This window comes from Perissodus microlepis, chromosome 22 (assembly GCF_051167445.1).
Source record: "Perissodus microlepis isolate ML-2025 ecotype Zambia chromosome 22, ASM5116744v1, whole genome shotgun sequence".
NCBI classification, from domain to species: Eukaryota; Metazoa; Chordata; class Actinopteri; order Cichliformes; family Cichlidae; genus Perissodus; species Perissodus microlepis.
In genome coordinates, this window is record NC_140481.1 from 16,504,541 (window position 1) to 16,521,948 (window position 17,408).

Genomic DNA, 17,408 nt, shown 5'->3' on the forward strand with positions numbered 1-17,408 from the left:
TAAATAAAATGGTTTATAATGGGCTTCTGTAACTGTTTAGTAAAACTAAAAAGGACTAATGCGGAGTCTTTCACTTAAAGAATCAGTCTTTGTAACAAAGTTTAGAAACTTTTATTAGCAAATGTTAGCTGAAGACGATGTAAAAGCTTGCAGCTTGGAGTCATATGAGCAACTGCAGGAAAAAGGAAGCTTATTGAGTCATGAAAGTTGTATCAGGTTTAATTCCTACTGTCTGAAGTGTCCAGTAAATGCAAATAATGTAGGGAAATGAATCCCAGAGAACTAAACTGAAGACATGTCAATAAAGCTTGTGTTCATCTCTGTGCGTAGGACCGTTTCCACCCAGGCTCACTGGATTCCAACGCTGATGCAGAGACATTACTGGACTTGGCAAAACAGGCAGCAACAATTCACAAGAAATCTCACATACAGGTATTCTCTACTAGGTTGATAAAGATGGTTGGTTTAATTTAAACTTTTGCTCTTTCCACACATTTATGCTTTTGAATCTGCCTTCTCTCGAAGGTAATATATTTGCAGCGTCCCATTACGGAGCCATACTCCTACTTTATAGGTGAGTATTTATGTTGCAGTTAATGGTGGGGTGTTTTTCAGTGGCATCTGCAGATACATTGGGTTGGACACTTTTCATGTGTTCTTTTCCAGCAACAAAAATCTTGGAACGTGTAAAGTGGAAAACTGAGAACAAAAAGCTTAAACCCCAAATAAAACTTCATAGAAAACTGGGTAAGTACACTAAAATGTTTTAAGAATCATATAGATGTTCAGTATTGTCCAAGCAGTAAATGTGCATGTGTGGCTCCCAGGGTGGCATTGCATTGTCTTTATTTGGAAAGCTGACTTGCTGTTTTTTGTTTACAGAATGGATGCCTAATATGAGAACTGTACTCAGACTGACTTGTATATCCTTTTTTTTTTTTTTTTTGTCTCAGTTCCGAGGATAACTGTAAAAGATGAGCAATGTGTGAGAGGTGTCTGTCAGAAAAATGGCAGCACCAACACAGTCGGTGTAGAAGAAATCAAAAAAGAGCGTGACAGACCGACACAAAGTGAAAATGACTCGGGGTTGAAAAGTGAAGCGGCTTCAGAAGTGATGAACAATCCAGGTGAGGTGTGTCGGGCGATAAAGCAGGAGCCAGAAGAGGCTAAAATAAAAGGATCAACTGGGGCGAAGCAAAGCTGCCACAACGCTAACAAAGATAATGGTGCAGACACTGGGATAGAAGATGGCAGAAGTAGCAAAGATGTCCCAGCACAGCTGAAGAATTACAAAGAAATGGAAAGAAAAAGACAGCACAGTGTGTCTGAAACATCGCAAGAGGACTCGTGTCCTACTGAGTGTGTGGGGAGAGAAATGGGCCCTAAAAGACAGCGTCTGACCTCCAGAGAAGACTCGTGTGACAAAACCCCAAAAATGTCTGATATTAGCATAAAGAAGGAGAACAATGAAGATGAAGCCTGCAAAGCGGCAATTGACAAAGGTTTGGAAGGTTTTGAAGACTATCTTACTGTTTTTGTTTTGCTATGTCAAGAGAGTTGGTTTACTCCTCTTAGCTTTCAATAATGTGTAATAAAAATAATACATTTTTATTTATTTTAATAATTATGGCTTTACTTGTTTCTTGATTATAAGGAGAGCTAAGTATTTTTATCTAAAAATATTCCAGGAACGGGAAAACATGGATGGTATTGTCCCGATTCTTTGATATTGAGGATAAGAACAAACCAACACTGGCCCAGATGAGTTCAGTCAAACGATGATTTTATTAAGCACACGCATGGGAAGATGTATACTGTAACAACATCAGCATAGATCTTTGCTAAAAAGCACACTTCAAAATGGTTTTAATATGTCAGGGTTCGGCCCCTTCTTGCGTCAGCAAAGAATATAACATGCATCAGTTACAGTTAATGATTGATTAACAGTTAATGACAGTTAGACAAGTTCCTATTATCAGCAACATTTTTACCATTCATGGCTGTTTGTTTCAACAGTCTCCCCCTCCAGATGGTTCCTGTTGACTTGTTCATTTCATGCTTATTTTAACACCTCTTGCATCAACTGTTGCTATGCAGTAACAAGCAAAGTGTATCTCTCACCTCTGACCTAGAACTTCATCTACAGTTGTGTCTGTAAGCTTGCTTGCCTTGGCTTCTTGCACTCTGGTCACCTTACACAATAGATCGCCTGGACATTCACGCCAGACAAAGCTTATGACCTTCAAAGGGACTGAGCGCCAACTCTTTATGAGCGCATTTGCAAAGTGTGTATAAAATAACTACAACTACGCACTTGATAAAAGTTTTAATAAGGTGGCACTAATGCAAGCCATGTTAGCAATGATATATTTTCTTTTAATTCCACAGTGTTAATGGTAAACAAATGTGTCCCACAGGTTTTATCGCTCTGCTTAAATGCTGCTGTCCTCAGCATGAGCCGGTCTACCTCTGCGAGTCCTGCTCTTTGAAGATCTCAGAGAAGGACATCGTCAGCCATCTGACTGGATTTGACCATCACAAGGTGCCGCTGGTGGTGAGTACATGTTCAGTTTTAAGTTGGGCTTCTTTTTTATCTCAGTGCAATGCTCAAATAACATATGAGCATTGCACTCGGTGTCATATTTGACATCGAAGTTTCTAAGGCTCGATTTAACAGAAGGATAAAATAAAAGCTACTTGAGATTAGCATAAAAAATATACAAGCTCAAGTTTGGTCTGAACCTTAATTATATTATATTTTCACACTAAGATCCAAAATTAAATTCTTCATTTGGGGTACTAATTTTATTTCTGTCTTGACTGCAGGATGTTAATGTAAATGAAGAAGTTTACAGTAAGGTCTCAAAACAAAGCTTTCAGTCGGGTAAGGATGCACCTTGCTTTCTGTGTTTGGGTTGTTTTGTTGTTACTTCACCTTAGTGAAGCTAATTTGGAGAGACAGAACTACCAAAGTGCAGAATTTCCTCATTTTATCCCACTATCATTACAGCCATAGAGACAGTGAAGGCATTTCAGACTCAGCAGGACACTGGGTCTACATTCCCTTCATCCTCAGCTCCTACCTGCGTAAAACCTGTGGACACTTCAGTCGACCAACATGATGACAATACAAAGGGCAGCGTGAAGGTAAGTGAAGTGTGTTATGAATAGAGTATATGCGTGATATTCATGTGAGATTTGCAATAATGGAAAATCTGAAGTAAAGGCACAAACTGAAGACATGAAGGAAAGTATATTCATGTTAGAGCTGACTGAGCTCGCCTTCCCGGCTCCATCCAAACCCTGTTTGCCTGCTAGCTAGTACTCATAGGATCAGAGACTGACTTTTTAAACGGAGATACTTGCACAGATTCAAACAGATAACATTGGTACCAAACCTTACTGCATTGATGTGCGTGGTCGAAATCTACAACCTGAACACTGCATGCTTGTGTCTGCTTAAAAAAAACTTAACTACTGCTACTAAATGCCATTGTTTCATTGTGAAGGTGGTGAACATGGTGACTGATGACGACCAGGAGGAGTCTGCGTTATTTAAAGGCATCGGAATAACTCAAGTCCTCCCTCAATCAACTGGAGAGGGCACAAAGAGTAACAAAGCCCCCAAGCCAGCTAACAAATCTGTCACTTGTCCAGTTACTCCCAGAAGTGGAGAAAACGCAAGTCTGTGTGTGTCAAATGCAAGTGGCACAAAAACCGCCTCCAAAGCCAGTATTACTCCAAACACAAGTGTGAAATCAATTAAAATTGGACCCAAGCCTGACATGGAAGAAGTGAGACCGGTTACATCCATGTGCACTGCAGCCGCTGCTAAAAATACTGCAACTTCTTCCCAACGGATAGGAACTGCCTGCACCTCTAAGGTATCTGCCTCAAATGCAAAGTCAACTGCAGAATCTCCAGCAGTGTGCAGAACCGGAGCTCCATCGAGAGTGACTGCTACTTCTTCAAACAGAACACCTCAGACTGAATCCACAGTGGTGCGAGAGGCTACTTGCAAAACTCCACCTTCCTCCAGAAGTGAAAAGTTTCCATCTCATCAGTTAAAAACAAAAGCCACCCCTCAAATGGCACCTGTGGCTAAAAAGCCCAGAACCTCAGTTAGACCTGAGAGTGTGGAGACTTCTGCAAAGACCGTACATGTGAAGAATTCAGTGGGGCCAAATGCATCACATTGTCATAAAGGTAACAAACCTGGCGCTCCTCATCAGGTCACGGGCACGTCTGTCAGGCCTGAACACAAGAAGCCACCCACAGAGCCACCCCAAACCTCCATGAGTAATAAGACAAAGCCAAGTGAAGGCCTTCCTAAAGTAGGCGAGTATTAAAGTTATTATAAAAGCGCTATACAAATACAGGCCATTTACCATTATTTCTGTTTGTAAAAAGTGAATTTCTTTTCACTATTTCATTTTTAACCAGAAGCCTGTGTTTTTGTTACTTTTTAGGCTTAAATGAGCTGATTGTGGTATCGTGCGAGGAGAAGCAGCAAGTCTACTGTAAGCTGTGTTCAGTGAAGCTAACCAGTTCCAGTGACTATCACCTGATCAGCTTAGACCACTGGAAAAAATATGTGGTGCGTGCTTTTAAGCCTCTATGCAGTGTAGCTTGTGAAGCAGTTCAGTAATATAGATGTTAATTGGATCTTTTTTTGTTTTTCTTTTTTTTCCCTGATTAGAAAACGAAGTATCCTGATTGGACCGCAAAGCCATCAGAGATCGAGAGAAAACTGAATGAGATAGCGATCCCCTTGACCGAGGCTGAGAGGAGTCTCGGACCTCGCAAACCACAGGTCTACCAACAGACAATTTAGATCACAATTAACAGATTTTTTGCATTTTTAACATTATGTGTGGCAAAACGAATACACATGAGAGTACAACATTAAAGTGACAGCTCATAAGGTAAAGCTTTCAATTACAATTGTTTATATTTATCCTGCTAGATTCTGAAAGTGAAGAAGGACGTGTATGAAAAGCTGGCTCATCTTCCAGAAGATGAAGGTAAAGAAAAATTGATTCATTTTTTCCTAAAATGGAGAATCCAGTCTTTTGACTAAGCAAACATTCAGAGAATCTGAATTGAGTTGAGTTTGTGCCATGAAGAATTCAGAGTTGGCAATCAGAATCAAACTACTTTATTAATCCCTGAGGAAACTGTGTCCAGTTGCTTCAACACAATAAGAATGGTAAATGATACATTATATTACAAAGTTACTAAATAGATATTGTAGTGTGTACTTGCACTTTACATGGAGGAGTTGTACAGAGAGATGGCCACAGGCAGGAGTAATTTGCTGTGTCATGGAGTGGTGCAGTTGGGTAATCAGTCTCTCACCAGATGTGTTCTTGTGACTGGCCAGCATGTTATAGAGTGAGTGGAAGGTAGTGTCAAGCGTTGTCCTTATCTTGGACAACAACCGGTTCCCGACATCACCTTGAGTCCAGCTCACTCCCCAAAACGTTACTGCCTTTGCTGATCAGTTTATTGAATCTGTCGGCATCTGCAACTGTCAACCTGCTGTCCTAGCATGTAAATGCATAGAGGATGGCCACAAAAGACACATTGTACAACAGACATTAAAAGATCTTAGCTGCCTCAGAAAGATGTACAGTAACTAATTAGCCATGTATCTGATGAGTGTACTGTATGTGTAGTTTATAGACAAAGCAGTCACAGATTTGAACTCTTTTCCTGTCCATCTTTTGATTCTCAGCTGTCAAATATGTGAAGTCAATGAATCAGAGAAGCTTGCGGCTCTCATCAACCTCCCCAGCTGATTCTGCCTCTGCCAGTCCATGCGACGTTTCAAGCTCAGATGATGGTAAATAAGACATTAAAAGCTCCAAACAGGTCCTAGTTTATGGATACCAGCAGCTGATTTCAAAAATGCATTTATTGTCTCTTAGGGATAAATAAAATGTCAGAACTTTCTACTTACGAATGTCCAGCGGTGGAGAACAAAAACCAGCACCAGGCACTGTTGATCCAGAAAGAAGGTGAGACCCCAAATGCAAATGAATATATCTTTAAGAAAGAAAAATCATATTCAAAACCTATTTGTTTCTGTTAACTCAGAAATGACCTCGAACTCAAAAGTGGAGGCGGACCTGGCTGCATCGAAGCCAATCGGACAGAGCTCGGAAGGTGAAGACATACAATCTGATGACATGATTCTGGACGAGCTTGAAGACGAGGAAACAGCAGGTAATGCATCCATGCTTGTCACTGGCTTTTTTATAGAATCACACATAAAATGTTTAAAGTTGAAGTAATAGATCTCTTCTACATAATTTAGAAATTGAGGATTTAGAGGAAGATGTAGAGGTTCAGACTTGCACTGAAGTTATGTCTGAAATGCAGTGTCCTGGTAAATATAGAGCATTTTTACATATTCTGTTTCTGTAACATTTTATAGGTTCTCTTCTTGCTTTAACTCATTTTAGCAGAAGTCATAATGTAGAAACTTTGTTTTGGCAGAGCTTCGTGGCGGCGCTAGAGACCACAGACCAAAGCAGCCGAAGAGTGAAGAATCTCAGGACAACATGCCAGCATGCGCGCAAAAACCTTTGACTGTCAAATTCAGCTGCTCAGAGCCACTCCCTGTAGCTGCTTCAGCTCATCCAGAAGGGCAGAACCAGCTGAGACCAAGGCAGAAGATGGACCTCGTGTCTAGAGGCAATCCAGTATCAGAAGAGCACAGTGCATCACAGGCATTCTTAAGAACTCCAACAGGTTGGTGGCGGTGGTGTTGATGGTGTTGTTTCATTTTATGATTGAAAGTAAAAACTCTTTATTGTGTCTGTGCTACCACAGAGGGAAGAAATCGGCGCTCTAGTTCTGACAGCAATTTGTCCATATTCTTGAATACAAAGGGACTGGATGCTGAACCAATTGTTGGTAGGTGTCTCCATCCTACACTGAAACTCCTTTCCACTCTCATTACTTTATCTAACTCTTTGTGCCCCCTGGTGTTTCTCCATCAGGTAAGGGTTATGTGTTGGAGTGCCGCGGGATTTCTTTGGAAACCCTTTTCTTATGCACGTGCTGCGAGAAGGCGCTCTCTCACCGCGACGTCTGTCAGCACATGGTCAGCTCTGAGCACCAGCTCGAATACATGGTGTGTATTGTCCTAATAATGGTTTTTCAAATGTTTGAATAATAAGTGATCAGCATATGTTCCTACAATTTTTAAAATGTCTTTCAGCGGAAAGTATACCCTCAGTTTCTCCACAAGTTCTGGGATGAAGACCTGCCTTTAGACAAGAAACTGGAACTCTTAAAGAAAGTTTCCTGGAAGCTCTCAGAGCGGGAGCAAGATGAAAGTCCAAAGGTAGGCTGTTAAGACCATATACTATAAAGATTGGCTCGATTCATCTGCTTTGACATCAGTGACAATAGTAATAATATTTTCCCCCTTTTTGTACACAGGTTACTACGCTGAGAAAGGAGTTGCATGAACGTGTTCAGACAGCTCCATTCAGTGAAGGTAACAATAAGATCAAGTTATAACTGTCCACACAGTTTAGGTGAAGTGAATACACAGTAACTGTGTTTGTTCTTCAGCTATAAAAATGTTGCAAAATATGCATACGGACAAATCAAGTAAACTGGGCATGGCGCAGGACAACGATGAACACAGGGTCTTGGTACCACAGCACAACAGTGAGTCCAAACGGCTAAATCGATGTTTCATCTTCTTTATGTTAACTGGAGGAGGAGTATGAAGTGTGACCTCTGCTTTCTGTTGCACAGGTCAGCAGTCTGATGAGCGGCCAGGTCCAAATGAGTCTCTTTCCACAGAAATGCAATCAGCTCATAGAGCTGAGCGATACCAGAGAAGTGACAATGGTGAGAGTGGTCGCTTTTCCAAAACTGAACTTTTTCCATAGGCTCAGGGGGAATTAATTATTTGATGCCCAGCTGAGTTTTTTACTTTAATTTTTATGTAAGTTTTTTTTATTGATGGTGAGAGACTGAATGTCAACCAAACTTTCCAAAAAATTATATGACATAAAAGTTGCAGTTGATTTGCACGTCATTGAGTGAAATAAGTATTTGAAGAAATATAAAATGACCTTCAGTCACCCTCAGTCTGGAGCTCCATTCAAGATCTTGCCTTGTGGGGTGAGGATGATCATGAGAGAGGTGGAGGATCAGCCCAAAAGTAAACACTAGGAGGTTGTTGCCAAGAACATCATCGGTAACACGCTATACTGTGATAGACTGAAAACTGACAAAGATCTCCTTGCTCTGGAAGACGCATGTGCAGGCCCATCTTAAGTTTGGCAGTGAACATCAGAGAAGACTTGGAAGAAAGTGCTGTGGACAGATGGAAATCAAAATTGCGCTCTTTGGTAACTCGACCTGCTGTGTTTGGAGGAAGAGAAATATATGAACACCATCCTCATTGTCAAACTGGAGGAAGAAAAGATTGTTTTGGGCCAGTTTTTCTGCCAAGGGTACAGGATGACCTCACTGCGTTGAGGGGCCAATAGTCAGGGCCGTGTACTGCCTAGACCTCAGTCCTCAATCCTATTTAAAAAAAATAAATAAATAAATAAAAATACTAATAATAAAATAAAATCTGTGCAGGGAAGTGAAGTTTTGTTTCTTGGTTCCTGCTTAGCAACTCGAAAGCTTTATTTCAACTTTATTATTTTAGTTTCTGTAAAGAGTGGTGGTCCAAAATCACTCTGGAGATTTCTGACCTGGGGGCCAACTACAAGAAACGTCTTACCACTGTGTTACTGAACAAGGGTTTCTACTACTAAGTCATTTGTTTGTGTGGTGATCAAATACCTGTTTCACTCAATAGCATACACATCAATATGTAACTTTTATTTAAGGTGTTTTTATTGATTTTTGGTTGATATGCTGTCTCTCCATAAAATAAAACTGCCCTCAATATTAGCTAATATTTATTTCTCTGTATGTGAACAAGCTTACAAATTCAATGGTAGTTGTAAATAATAATAATAATAATAATAATAATAATAATAATAATAATAATAATAATAATATTCCCAACTATATAAAATTTGACTTGAGCTCAACGCAGAACCATGTATGAATTTCTTGTACATTTCTGTTCTGAGTTTTAAATTTGAACGTGCCAATATAAATTAGATTTTTGTGCTATTTAAAGTGGTTGATGGGACAACTTATCCTCTATTGAGTAACTAGTTTTAATTTGAGTTTGAGCAATACAAGCAACTATTGACGACAAAGCCTGCAATGTTGTTTTTGTGCTTCACCTATTGCAGTAATTTGAAGTGTAATGGTTTGTGAGTCAGGTGAGCTAACTCTGCATTTGGCTTCCTCTTGCATTGAGCTTCACACTGTTAGTTTGCTTTGCCTTTGTGCATCTTTGTTACAGTAATGATTTAAGAGGCATGACTGCATCAGTGTCACAAAATTGGCTGTAGGTTTCCAGTTTTGACTATGATTGGTACTCTGGCCCTACAGTAGCTGGGATAGGCTCCAGATGTTCACTTTTATTTCTTTCACATAAACACATTCTTATTTTACAGCGTAGGGGACTATAAATAACTGATGCATTGTCTTTTCATCGCAGGTCCATAAGCTTTTACAAAGGATAAAGACCTGCAAATTTTCAGCTATTGCTCTACCGCCAAGCCTCCTCCCTCCTCCTTGCTCCTCGATTTCTCAGTGATGGGCAGGAGGGGTGAGGAGGCTCAAAATAAAAGTGAGGTGAAGCTTGCTAACCCGGCTCTGCATGTTTCCATTTTGCGTTATACGCCACTGGCAGACATATGTATATATTTAGTATTAGTATATTAGTGCTGTAATCTGATTGGTTTACCAACCTCACCTGTGCTGTGAACTGCATGAACAGTGACAGTTTAACCGTGTGTTTGCGAGTGTATGATGAAATCAGCCAAATTCAGCGTGGCATCTACATTATACTAATGTGTTTATAGGTTTTTGAAATTAAGAAACTTCTCCATGGGTTTGGAGATGGAGATTATTCAAAGAGTGTGGAAAGAGAGAAAAAAAAAAAAAAAAAAGATTTTTTATTTCTGCAGGCTCTAATTGTGTTTCTTGTGCTATTCTGTTTTTTTTTGTTTTGTTTTGTTTTTTTTCAGCTCAACTCACACAGGAGCCTCAGTTAGAGGCAACTCAAATGGTTGGTGACTTGGATGGGTTCAAAGAAAGAGGACTCCAGAGTCCTCTCAATGTGAGCGGCTCCAGCTCGAAGGATGATCCTGTTGCCTCACTGTTGCCCCATCCTGGCTCATGTCTCAGCCCTGAAGAGACCTGCTATAAGCCTCCTGTGCAACCAAAGCTCACGCCACCAGTCTCTGACTATCAGCAGCCTGCCCTCTGCTTGCATGTGAAACAGGAAGAGGCGCACTCAGAACCAGCATGCTCTTCGGCTGCTAATCCTACTATCAGCCAAACGCTGTCAGTGCCTCCCAGAGATCAGTGTCTCCCATCCAGGGAAAGGCCAGCTGATACTTTGCCATGCAGAAATGATGTAGACTGGAGATTGTTTGCACACCTGATTGCTGTGCTGAGAGAATGTAGAATGAAAGCTCCTGATACTGTTGAGACTTTGGACTCCTGTGCTGCCGGTTCATCTGAAAGTGTGGAAAATAGGTTGAATTTGCATACAGTGACAAAAACTCCAACTTCCTCTGGCTCATTTAAAAGCGTGCCTCTGACAGGAAACCCTGCTAATGCAGGCAGTGAGAACCAACGCGTCAGTCTGAGTGGAAGCTCAGAAGACACTTCATCTTCCCTGGACCATTTGATGACTGGGAATCCTTTTAAGGTTGAAGCTGCATCTGGTGCAAGGGCTACTACTGCCACTGTTGAGCCCAAAGACCCACAGCATCCACCAACTATTGCTGATCAAAGCGTCTTTGAACATTTCAGCCCTGTTTGCTATACAGACACCAGCCATAACCCAGGACAGATCCCACAGCCACATGCTGACTCAGAGGCTGAGAGCTCTGGAGTTGGCCAGTTGCCCATCAGTACCATTGTAACCGAGAGGCTGACGCAAAGGTTTATGGGACGTTATACAGAACAGCCCCACACCGAGGTGAACAGCAGCCATCAGGGCAGTTTCCCTACAATTTCTGGAGACAACCCCACTGACTTTTTGGTGCCTTCAACCGGATACGAGTCACACAGCCAAATGCCTTATGTCGCAAGTTCACATCCAGGGTACGCACCGCCTCAGGCCGTATTAGGTTACACAACAGGAGAAAACCCTCAAGTTTATACTGGAGCTTTAAACCCAAGTGAAGGATACTCTGCAGCAGCAATCTACCCGGGAAATTTTTATCCACAGCTGGCCATCAGCCATTCAAGTTTGCAGTTATTTGGGCAATCTGCGGTGACTCCAGGATGGGTGAGCTTGGATATGTTGCACTACTACCCATCAGTGATGAGGAGATAAGTGACTGGTTTTTGGTTTTTCTACAAAAAAACGTTTGCTGTTGTGCGTTTTGACATTTGATTTTTCTCATACTGTTTTTTGGGGAGGGGGGGAATTAAAAAAAAAAAAAAAAAAAAAAAAAAAATTCATGCCATATTAAGCTAGTTTTATTCTTTCAAAGTAATGTTTAAATGGATAGTTTAACATGCATATTTAATCCTTTCTTTCTTTTTTTTTTTTTTTTTTTTTTTTTTTCTCCCCCCTTTAAAAAAAAAAAAGAGAATTCATTATCTTATAGTTGGTCACTAGCTATCGTTAGCATTTGGAAAACCTGAGGTGCAAATTGACACGTTCGCTGCCTTTTTCTCAGTGTTTCTGTGTTTTCACTGGCACTCCTGTACAGCACATGTTCTGATCACATTTAAGAAGCTAGATTTAGCCTGTTAAAACTTTGTTTTGTTTTTTGCCCTGTGGTTCATTTTGAGTAAAGCGCACAGATTTTCTGTGCAAGTAGCAAAAAGTTATGTTTAAAACTGTTTGTATTCAGTATGAAGAGTGTGACGAAATCTCATTTATTTGTAGCTTGTTTTAAATCTGATAATAGCAGTTTATATATATATTTGTGGGTTTTTATGTTTTGTTGGCTGATTTTTGATTAAAAAAACAAAAACTTGATGTTTGATTTTTGTTTTTGACCAGTTAATAATAGATTTCGTTTGTCTGATGAATAAAAGGGAGGGAAACTTCCTCTTAAACAAAAGTATTTTTTATGGGGTCTGAGATGAAGTGTTTTGCTGTGTGCTTGCCTATACACTAAAGGGAGATCTGTGTATGATTGGGCACAAACTTTAAGGGGAAGGGAGAGAGACACATTCTCTATTTTAATATTAAGCTTGAAACTTGCCTTTGTGATGGAGTTTATAGTGAGTCCTGGATCAGATGACTGTGAATCCTCCCAGTCATGCTGCACTAGGTCTAGCCTGCTTATCTGCATGTCTCCCAGATTGCAAGGTTTCTTCTTCACTCACTTTTTAAAAACACCGCATTTACTCATTAGTAGTTATTAACCTATCTTTTCCACGGTGTGTCTTTGTCCGGTCTCCCTTCCTGAACCTGGGTCTGCCAAAGGTTTCCTCCTGTTGAGAGGGAGGTTTTCCATCCTGCTTTTGCCAAAGCACTTGCTCATAGGGGGTCATGTGAGATATTTTCCCAGTGTTATTGTAGGGTCTTTACAATATAAACCGCCTTGAGGTAACTCTTGTGATTTGGTGGATATAAATAAAATTGAACAGAACTTATGAATGGTTACAACTGCAGGCATAAGAAATATATCTATATATTAATCTCATATAGAAGAGCAACATTTTATTTACAGTGAAATAATGAATTAACAAGTTGACAGGTAACATATGAGGACCCAGATTAATGGAAGGACACAACTATTGTTGGTTTCTTCACAGCCATCTATAGGTCAAGGGTCCAAAAATAGGGGGAAAAAAAGTGGCAGATCTCTGGGAGAAAACTCCTTGTTGGGACATAAAGGTCAGAAGTGGATGCAAACAGTAACTTGCATAAGGTATGCAGAAGAGCATCTCTGAAGGCACAATGTGAAGATTTGAAACCAATGCGCTGCAGAAGCTCTCACTGGATGTATGCCTGTCGCCTCAGAACAGGAAACTGACGCCATTGTAACCACAGTGTACCGATCTTGTAACAAAGCTGTTGCTCCCTTTGCTCTATTGCCCTGCTGATTATGAAAGAACACTACAGTGTTATTTTGTTCTGTCTCTATATTAACAGCGTTTGCGCCTAATGAGTATGTCAGGAAGTACGCATTCTGTATCTGAGGTAGAGCAGGCAGGTTTTTGACTGGTGATGTTATTTGTACCCACAGACGTTGACATAGATCGTGTAAACTGTGTAGGGACTTGTGAAAAGACGCCGTGTTTTCCTGGAAAATGTGCAAACGCCAGATATTAAAACTTTACACCAAATGACAGGTTGGAAACCTTAGGGGAACATACACTGTTAAAAAATAAATATATTTTAAAAAATTCATATGGGTTATGACTTTGGTTCTGATGTGCAATTTAAATGTTCCCTTTAAATTTTTTAGCTGCATCGTTGGAGGGCAGAAAGGCATAAATGTGTTTAGCTGTGTCTGCAGAGTAGAGAGCATCAAAGCACTTTGAGACCATTCTGAAACAGCATTTTCTCTCTGCTACAGTAACAGTAAAGCTAACGCTGTAGATGATGACCCAGAATGTAGAATTAACCTGGAGGTTGAATTTCTTTCTTGTGCAATCTTTAAGAAGATGAACATGACCTTGACAACTGTGCTTAATACATTCAGGTTTATCCACTTGTCCCCCTGTGCTTTTGTTTATATTGAAAATGAGATATTTCTCAGTGTGGTAAGAATATAAGCGTGGGAAAGAGAAAAGGAGAGCATGTCTGAGGCAACTTGGGGGGGGTTTTCATCAGCTTGTGACCGGCCTCCCCCACATGTGAGGTATTTGTTGGAACTTTCAGGCCAAGCAAGGCCAGACCTTGAAGAACTTCACAGCAACTACTTCCTCATAAATCATGCACAGTTGTAGCAACTTGACAAAAAAAACCTGCTACCTGTCTGTTATGATATCAAAGCTGATTTTTTCCCCTTATGTCTCACTGTGCATGATGCTGAGTGTTGCATAAATATAACCTCTGTGACCTTTGGACTTATTTCAGTTTAAAACATGTGTCAAAACCATAATCATTATTCATTCAGTAATCATCAGTTAATCCGTGTGTTTCAAGGAGCTTTATTGTCCTTCGCATCACATGTTAACATGAGGTGGAATGAAATTATGTACACACGGTCCCAGAGTGAAAAGAAACAAAATAATGAAGAAACAGAATTTTTTTTTTTTTTTTTTTTAAGTAATAAATGAATAGTTGGGGTTTTTAATTTTGTTTTTCTTTTGTTTTTTTGTTTTTTTTAACAAACAGGAATGACAAGTCATAAAACAATACAAGAAATAATACTATAAGTAGAGTGCAGCAACCTGAGTACCAGTATGGAGTATGGGTATCGAGTGTAGGTATAAATATAGGTGTAAATAAATACTTTAGCAGCAAAGGGCATGATGACCAGCATTGATAAAGTGACAGTGTGAGTAGTGATTAAGGTGCTACAATAGCAGTTCTTGTCCATTTATGTATTGAGAAAGTCTCACAGCTTCTGGAATGAAGCTGTTTCTCAGTCTGGTGGTTTTGCACTTGATGCTCCTCAGCCTCCTGCCTGAGTGGAGCGGACAAAGAGTGTGTGTGCTGGCTGAGTGGGGTCCTTCATGATACAGGTGGCCATCTTCCTGCATCTGGAGGTGTATATGTCTGTGACGGTTGGGAGGCTGCCTCCGACAACTCTCTGCGCAGCCTTCATCACCCTCTGTAGAGCTTTCCTCTCTGCCACAGTGCCGTTTCCATGCCACATGTTGATGCCAGAGCACAGAACACTCTCCACTGCACACCTGTAAAATGAGATGAGGACTGAGCTCTCCATTCCCGCACGCTTCAACCTCCTCAGAAAGTAGAGCCTCTGGTGAGACTTCCTGATCAGCCTGGAAGTGTTGTTTTTCCTGCACCAGTCCTCTAAGTGTTCCACCTACTTCCTGTAGCCGGTCTCATCATTGTCCGCAAACTTTACAATATGACAGCCTGGGTGGTTGGGTGAGCAGTCATATGTAAGCAGCGTGAACAGGAGGGGGCTTGGCACACAGCCCTGAGGCTAGCCAGTGTTGAGGACTATGGAAGATGAGGAGACGTTGTGGATCCTCACAGACTGCGGTCTGTTGGTCAGGAAGTCCAGAACCCAGTTACAAAGAGAGGAGCTTAGTCCCAGGGTCAGCAATTTATGTTTTTGATTTTACATCATTTACACTAAAAAAACAACAACTCTGGAGTCTTTAAAATGATATATACAAAACACAGACTGATATGTTTTTTACCACCTTTATACTCCATTTGAGAACTCAAATCACTCCCTACTGTAAGTCTTATTCAACACGGACACCCATCGGAGCGACTTAGTATCTTATATATAGTATCTTATATATAGTATCTTATATATTAATAGGCACGACTCATCAATATAGTAAACGCGAGTATCTGCCAGAGAAATATTCTCTGTGTGCTGTGTTTTAATCAACAGAGTTTTCATGGCCACATTTTGAATTCAGTGGAAGGCGGCCGGTGCCTGTGCTCCTCTGATGGACGATGCTTTGACTCGGGAGTGAGATAGTGGAGTCTTACAGGTCATAGCAACCCACTGATAGTGGTAAAAAGGTCCCTGGAAAGCAGTTTTTTCATAGCTGAACTCCAACAAGGGACGAGATCAGATTTTCATTTCATAGAAATTAGGCTGAGTAGTTCACTCGCCATAACAATGAGAGCAAAACTGTATGTGTGTGCTGTTGGGGAAATGAACAGTTTTCCACAGGCAAGGTTAGAAATGCAGTTCTTTAGTTACATAGTATCATAGTACATATAGAGTCATAGTATCTTTATTGTTTACAAGCATGGACAGAAACTTGTACTGTATCCCTTATATCACAAATCAGAATAGGGTTACATTTGTATCGCATTTCTTACCATCCCTCAGGCTGTCCTTAGACTGGTACCAGCTGGCCTAAACAGCCCCCCTCATGTTTGCTGAAACCTTTTTTGCTTTGTCTCTGCAGCATTTGTGGAAGACACAAGGTCATTCTTCTCATGAGATAACACTAAAGTCTGTGCAAGGCTCCTTCTGGCTTTGTTTTCAAAGATATGTTAGCACAGAGGCAATTCTAGGATCAGAGCTTTGAGGGTGCTGAGAACCCAGAGAGCTGCCCAGCCAGGCAAGATCATCTTTACTCGTCACGATGAGACTTCTTTCCTGTCAGTCCTGTCCTTAAATGTCTCCAGTCGTCCCGAGTTCTCTCTGACTGTCTCCTAGGTGCATTTAAACCCCTGCTACTCAATGTCCTCGTCGTCTGTTGTCTTCATCTCCGTTATCAATCATCATAATTTTACCATCTCTGTGCAAGTCTGCAATTTTTTTAAATTAAATCATAAGATTCTTAAATTCGTCTCTCTGTGCCTGGGTCCTCGTCACAAAACATGACATCGCTGTTTTGTGCATTTTAACACAATTTAATCCCCACATTTGTGAAAGAAAAGCAAAACACTCTTTTGAAAAGTCTGTAACAAAACCATCAAATCTGATAAAGGTTATTTAAATAATCTTAAAAGACTACTACTGCAAAAGAAGAATGGATTGGAATAAAAAAAAATACATATCCTAATCTTAATTACTGGGGGAGAATAATGAATGATGCTCATGGTGAGTAAGAAGTAAACTGAGTGCATTTTTTGGACAGAGATTCACTTTTAATGCGTATGTATAATATAATACAGATACATAAAAAATACACTCCAAAAATAGAAGTGTTATGTATGTGTGTGTGTCAAAAGGTGACCCTGTGAAGGCTCCCTACTGGCACTAGGGAGTCCAGCAGTTCACCTAAACAAAAGGCTCTTATACTCAAACAGATATAGATGTGTTTACCATACCACATATCAGAAAGAGAAGGCGCAAACTCTCTCATGACCTTAGAATATGTGTGGTATGCCAGGACACTCTGGAAAAGGAGTGAACGTACTCCTCTTTTATGGTACACAGAGTCTTTGCAGACTACTAAGGGTCAGACATTCTATCTGTGAGAGTTCATATTTTTTATATTGTTATTTATGCTTAGAAATATATAATCAGTTGTAGGCTGATTAAAAATCATATCCTTATTAGGTCTGATAAGATTCTGTGTGCACTTGTGTACCATGAGATGAGAGGAAGCAGCCTCGACATTATAATTTCCGTTATAGCTTTAGAAACCAGACTGTTCTGTTCTATAAAAGTGCGAGACTTCACACCTTTAAATGTCCATTTGAGACATGAACT

At 40.4% G+C, this 17,408-nt stretch overlaps 1 protein-coding gene across 3 annotated transcripts in view; it reads left to right on the forward strand.

The window, feature by feature from the left end:
• Positions 1-12,106, forward strand: part of LOC146362827 (uncharacterized) — a 58,685-nt gene extending 46,579 nt beyond the window's left edge. For 2 of the 3 annotated variants that reach the window (XM_084920178.1, XM_084920180.1), the window contains 23 exons: positions 331-432; positions 526-574; positions 667-747; positions 954-1,502; positions 2,418-2,554; positions 2,827-2,884; positions 3,011-3,147; positions 3,510-4,338; positions 4,470-4,597; positions 4,700-4,813; positions 4,967-5,024; positions 5,738-5,845; positions 5,931-6,020; positions 6,100-6,228; positions 6,320-6,391; positions 6,502-6,756; positions 6,838-6,921; positions 7,008-7,141; positions 7,229-7,354; positions 7,453-7,510; positions 7,588-7,686; positions 7,777-7,872; positions 10,131-12,106. In XM_084920178.1, the coding sequence (XP_084776304.1) occupies positions 331-432; positions 526-574; positions 667-747; positions 954-1,502; positions 2,418-2,554; positions 2,827-2,884; positions 3,011-3,147; positions 3,510-4,338; positions 4,470-4,597; positions 4,700-4,813; positions 4,967-5,024; positions 5,738-5,845; positions 5,931-6,020; positions 6,100-6,228; positions 6,320-6,391; positions 6,502-6,756; positions 6,838-6,921; positions 7,008-7,141; positions 7,229-7,354; positions 7,453-7,510; positions 7,588-7,686; positions 7,777-7,872; positions 10,131-11,452 (4,815 nt within the window). In that variant the 3' untranslated portion in view covers positions 11,453-12,106. The remainder of the gene's footprint in view (positions 1-330; positions 433-525; positions 575-666; positions 748-953; positions 1,503-2,417; positions 2,555-2,826; positions 2,885-3,010; positions 3,148-3,509; positions 4,339-4,469; positions 4,598-4,699; positions 4,814-4,966; positions 5,025-5,737; positions 5,846-5,930; positions 6,021-6,099; positions 6,229-6,319; positions 6,392-6,501; positions 6,757-6,837; positions 6,922-7,007; positions 7,142-7,228; positions 7,355-7,452; positions 7,511-7,587; positions 7,687-7,776; positions 7,873-10,130) is intronic. The other variant, XM_084920179.1, reaches the window with a different exon arrangement.
• The last annotated feature ends 5,302 nt before the right edge of the window (positions 12,107-17,408 follow it).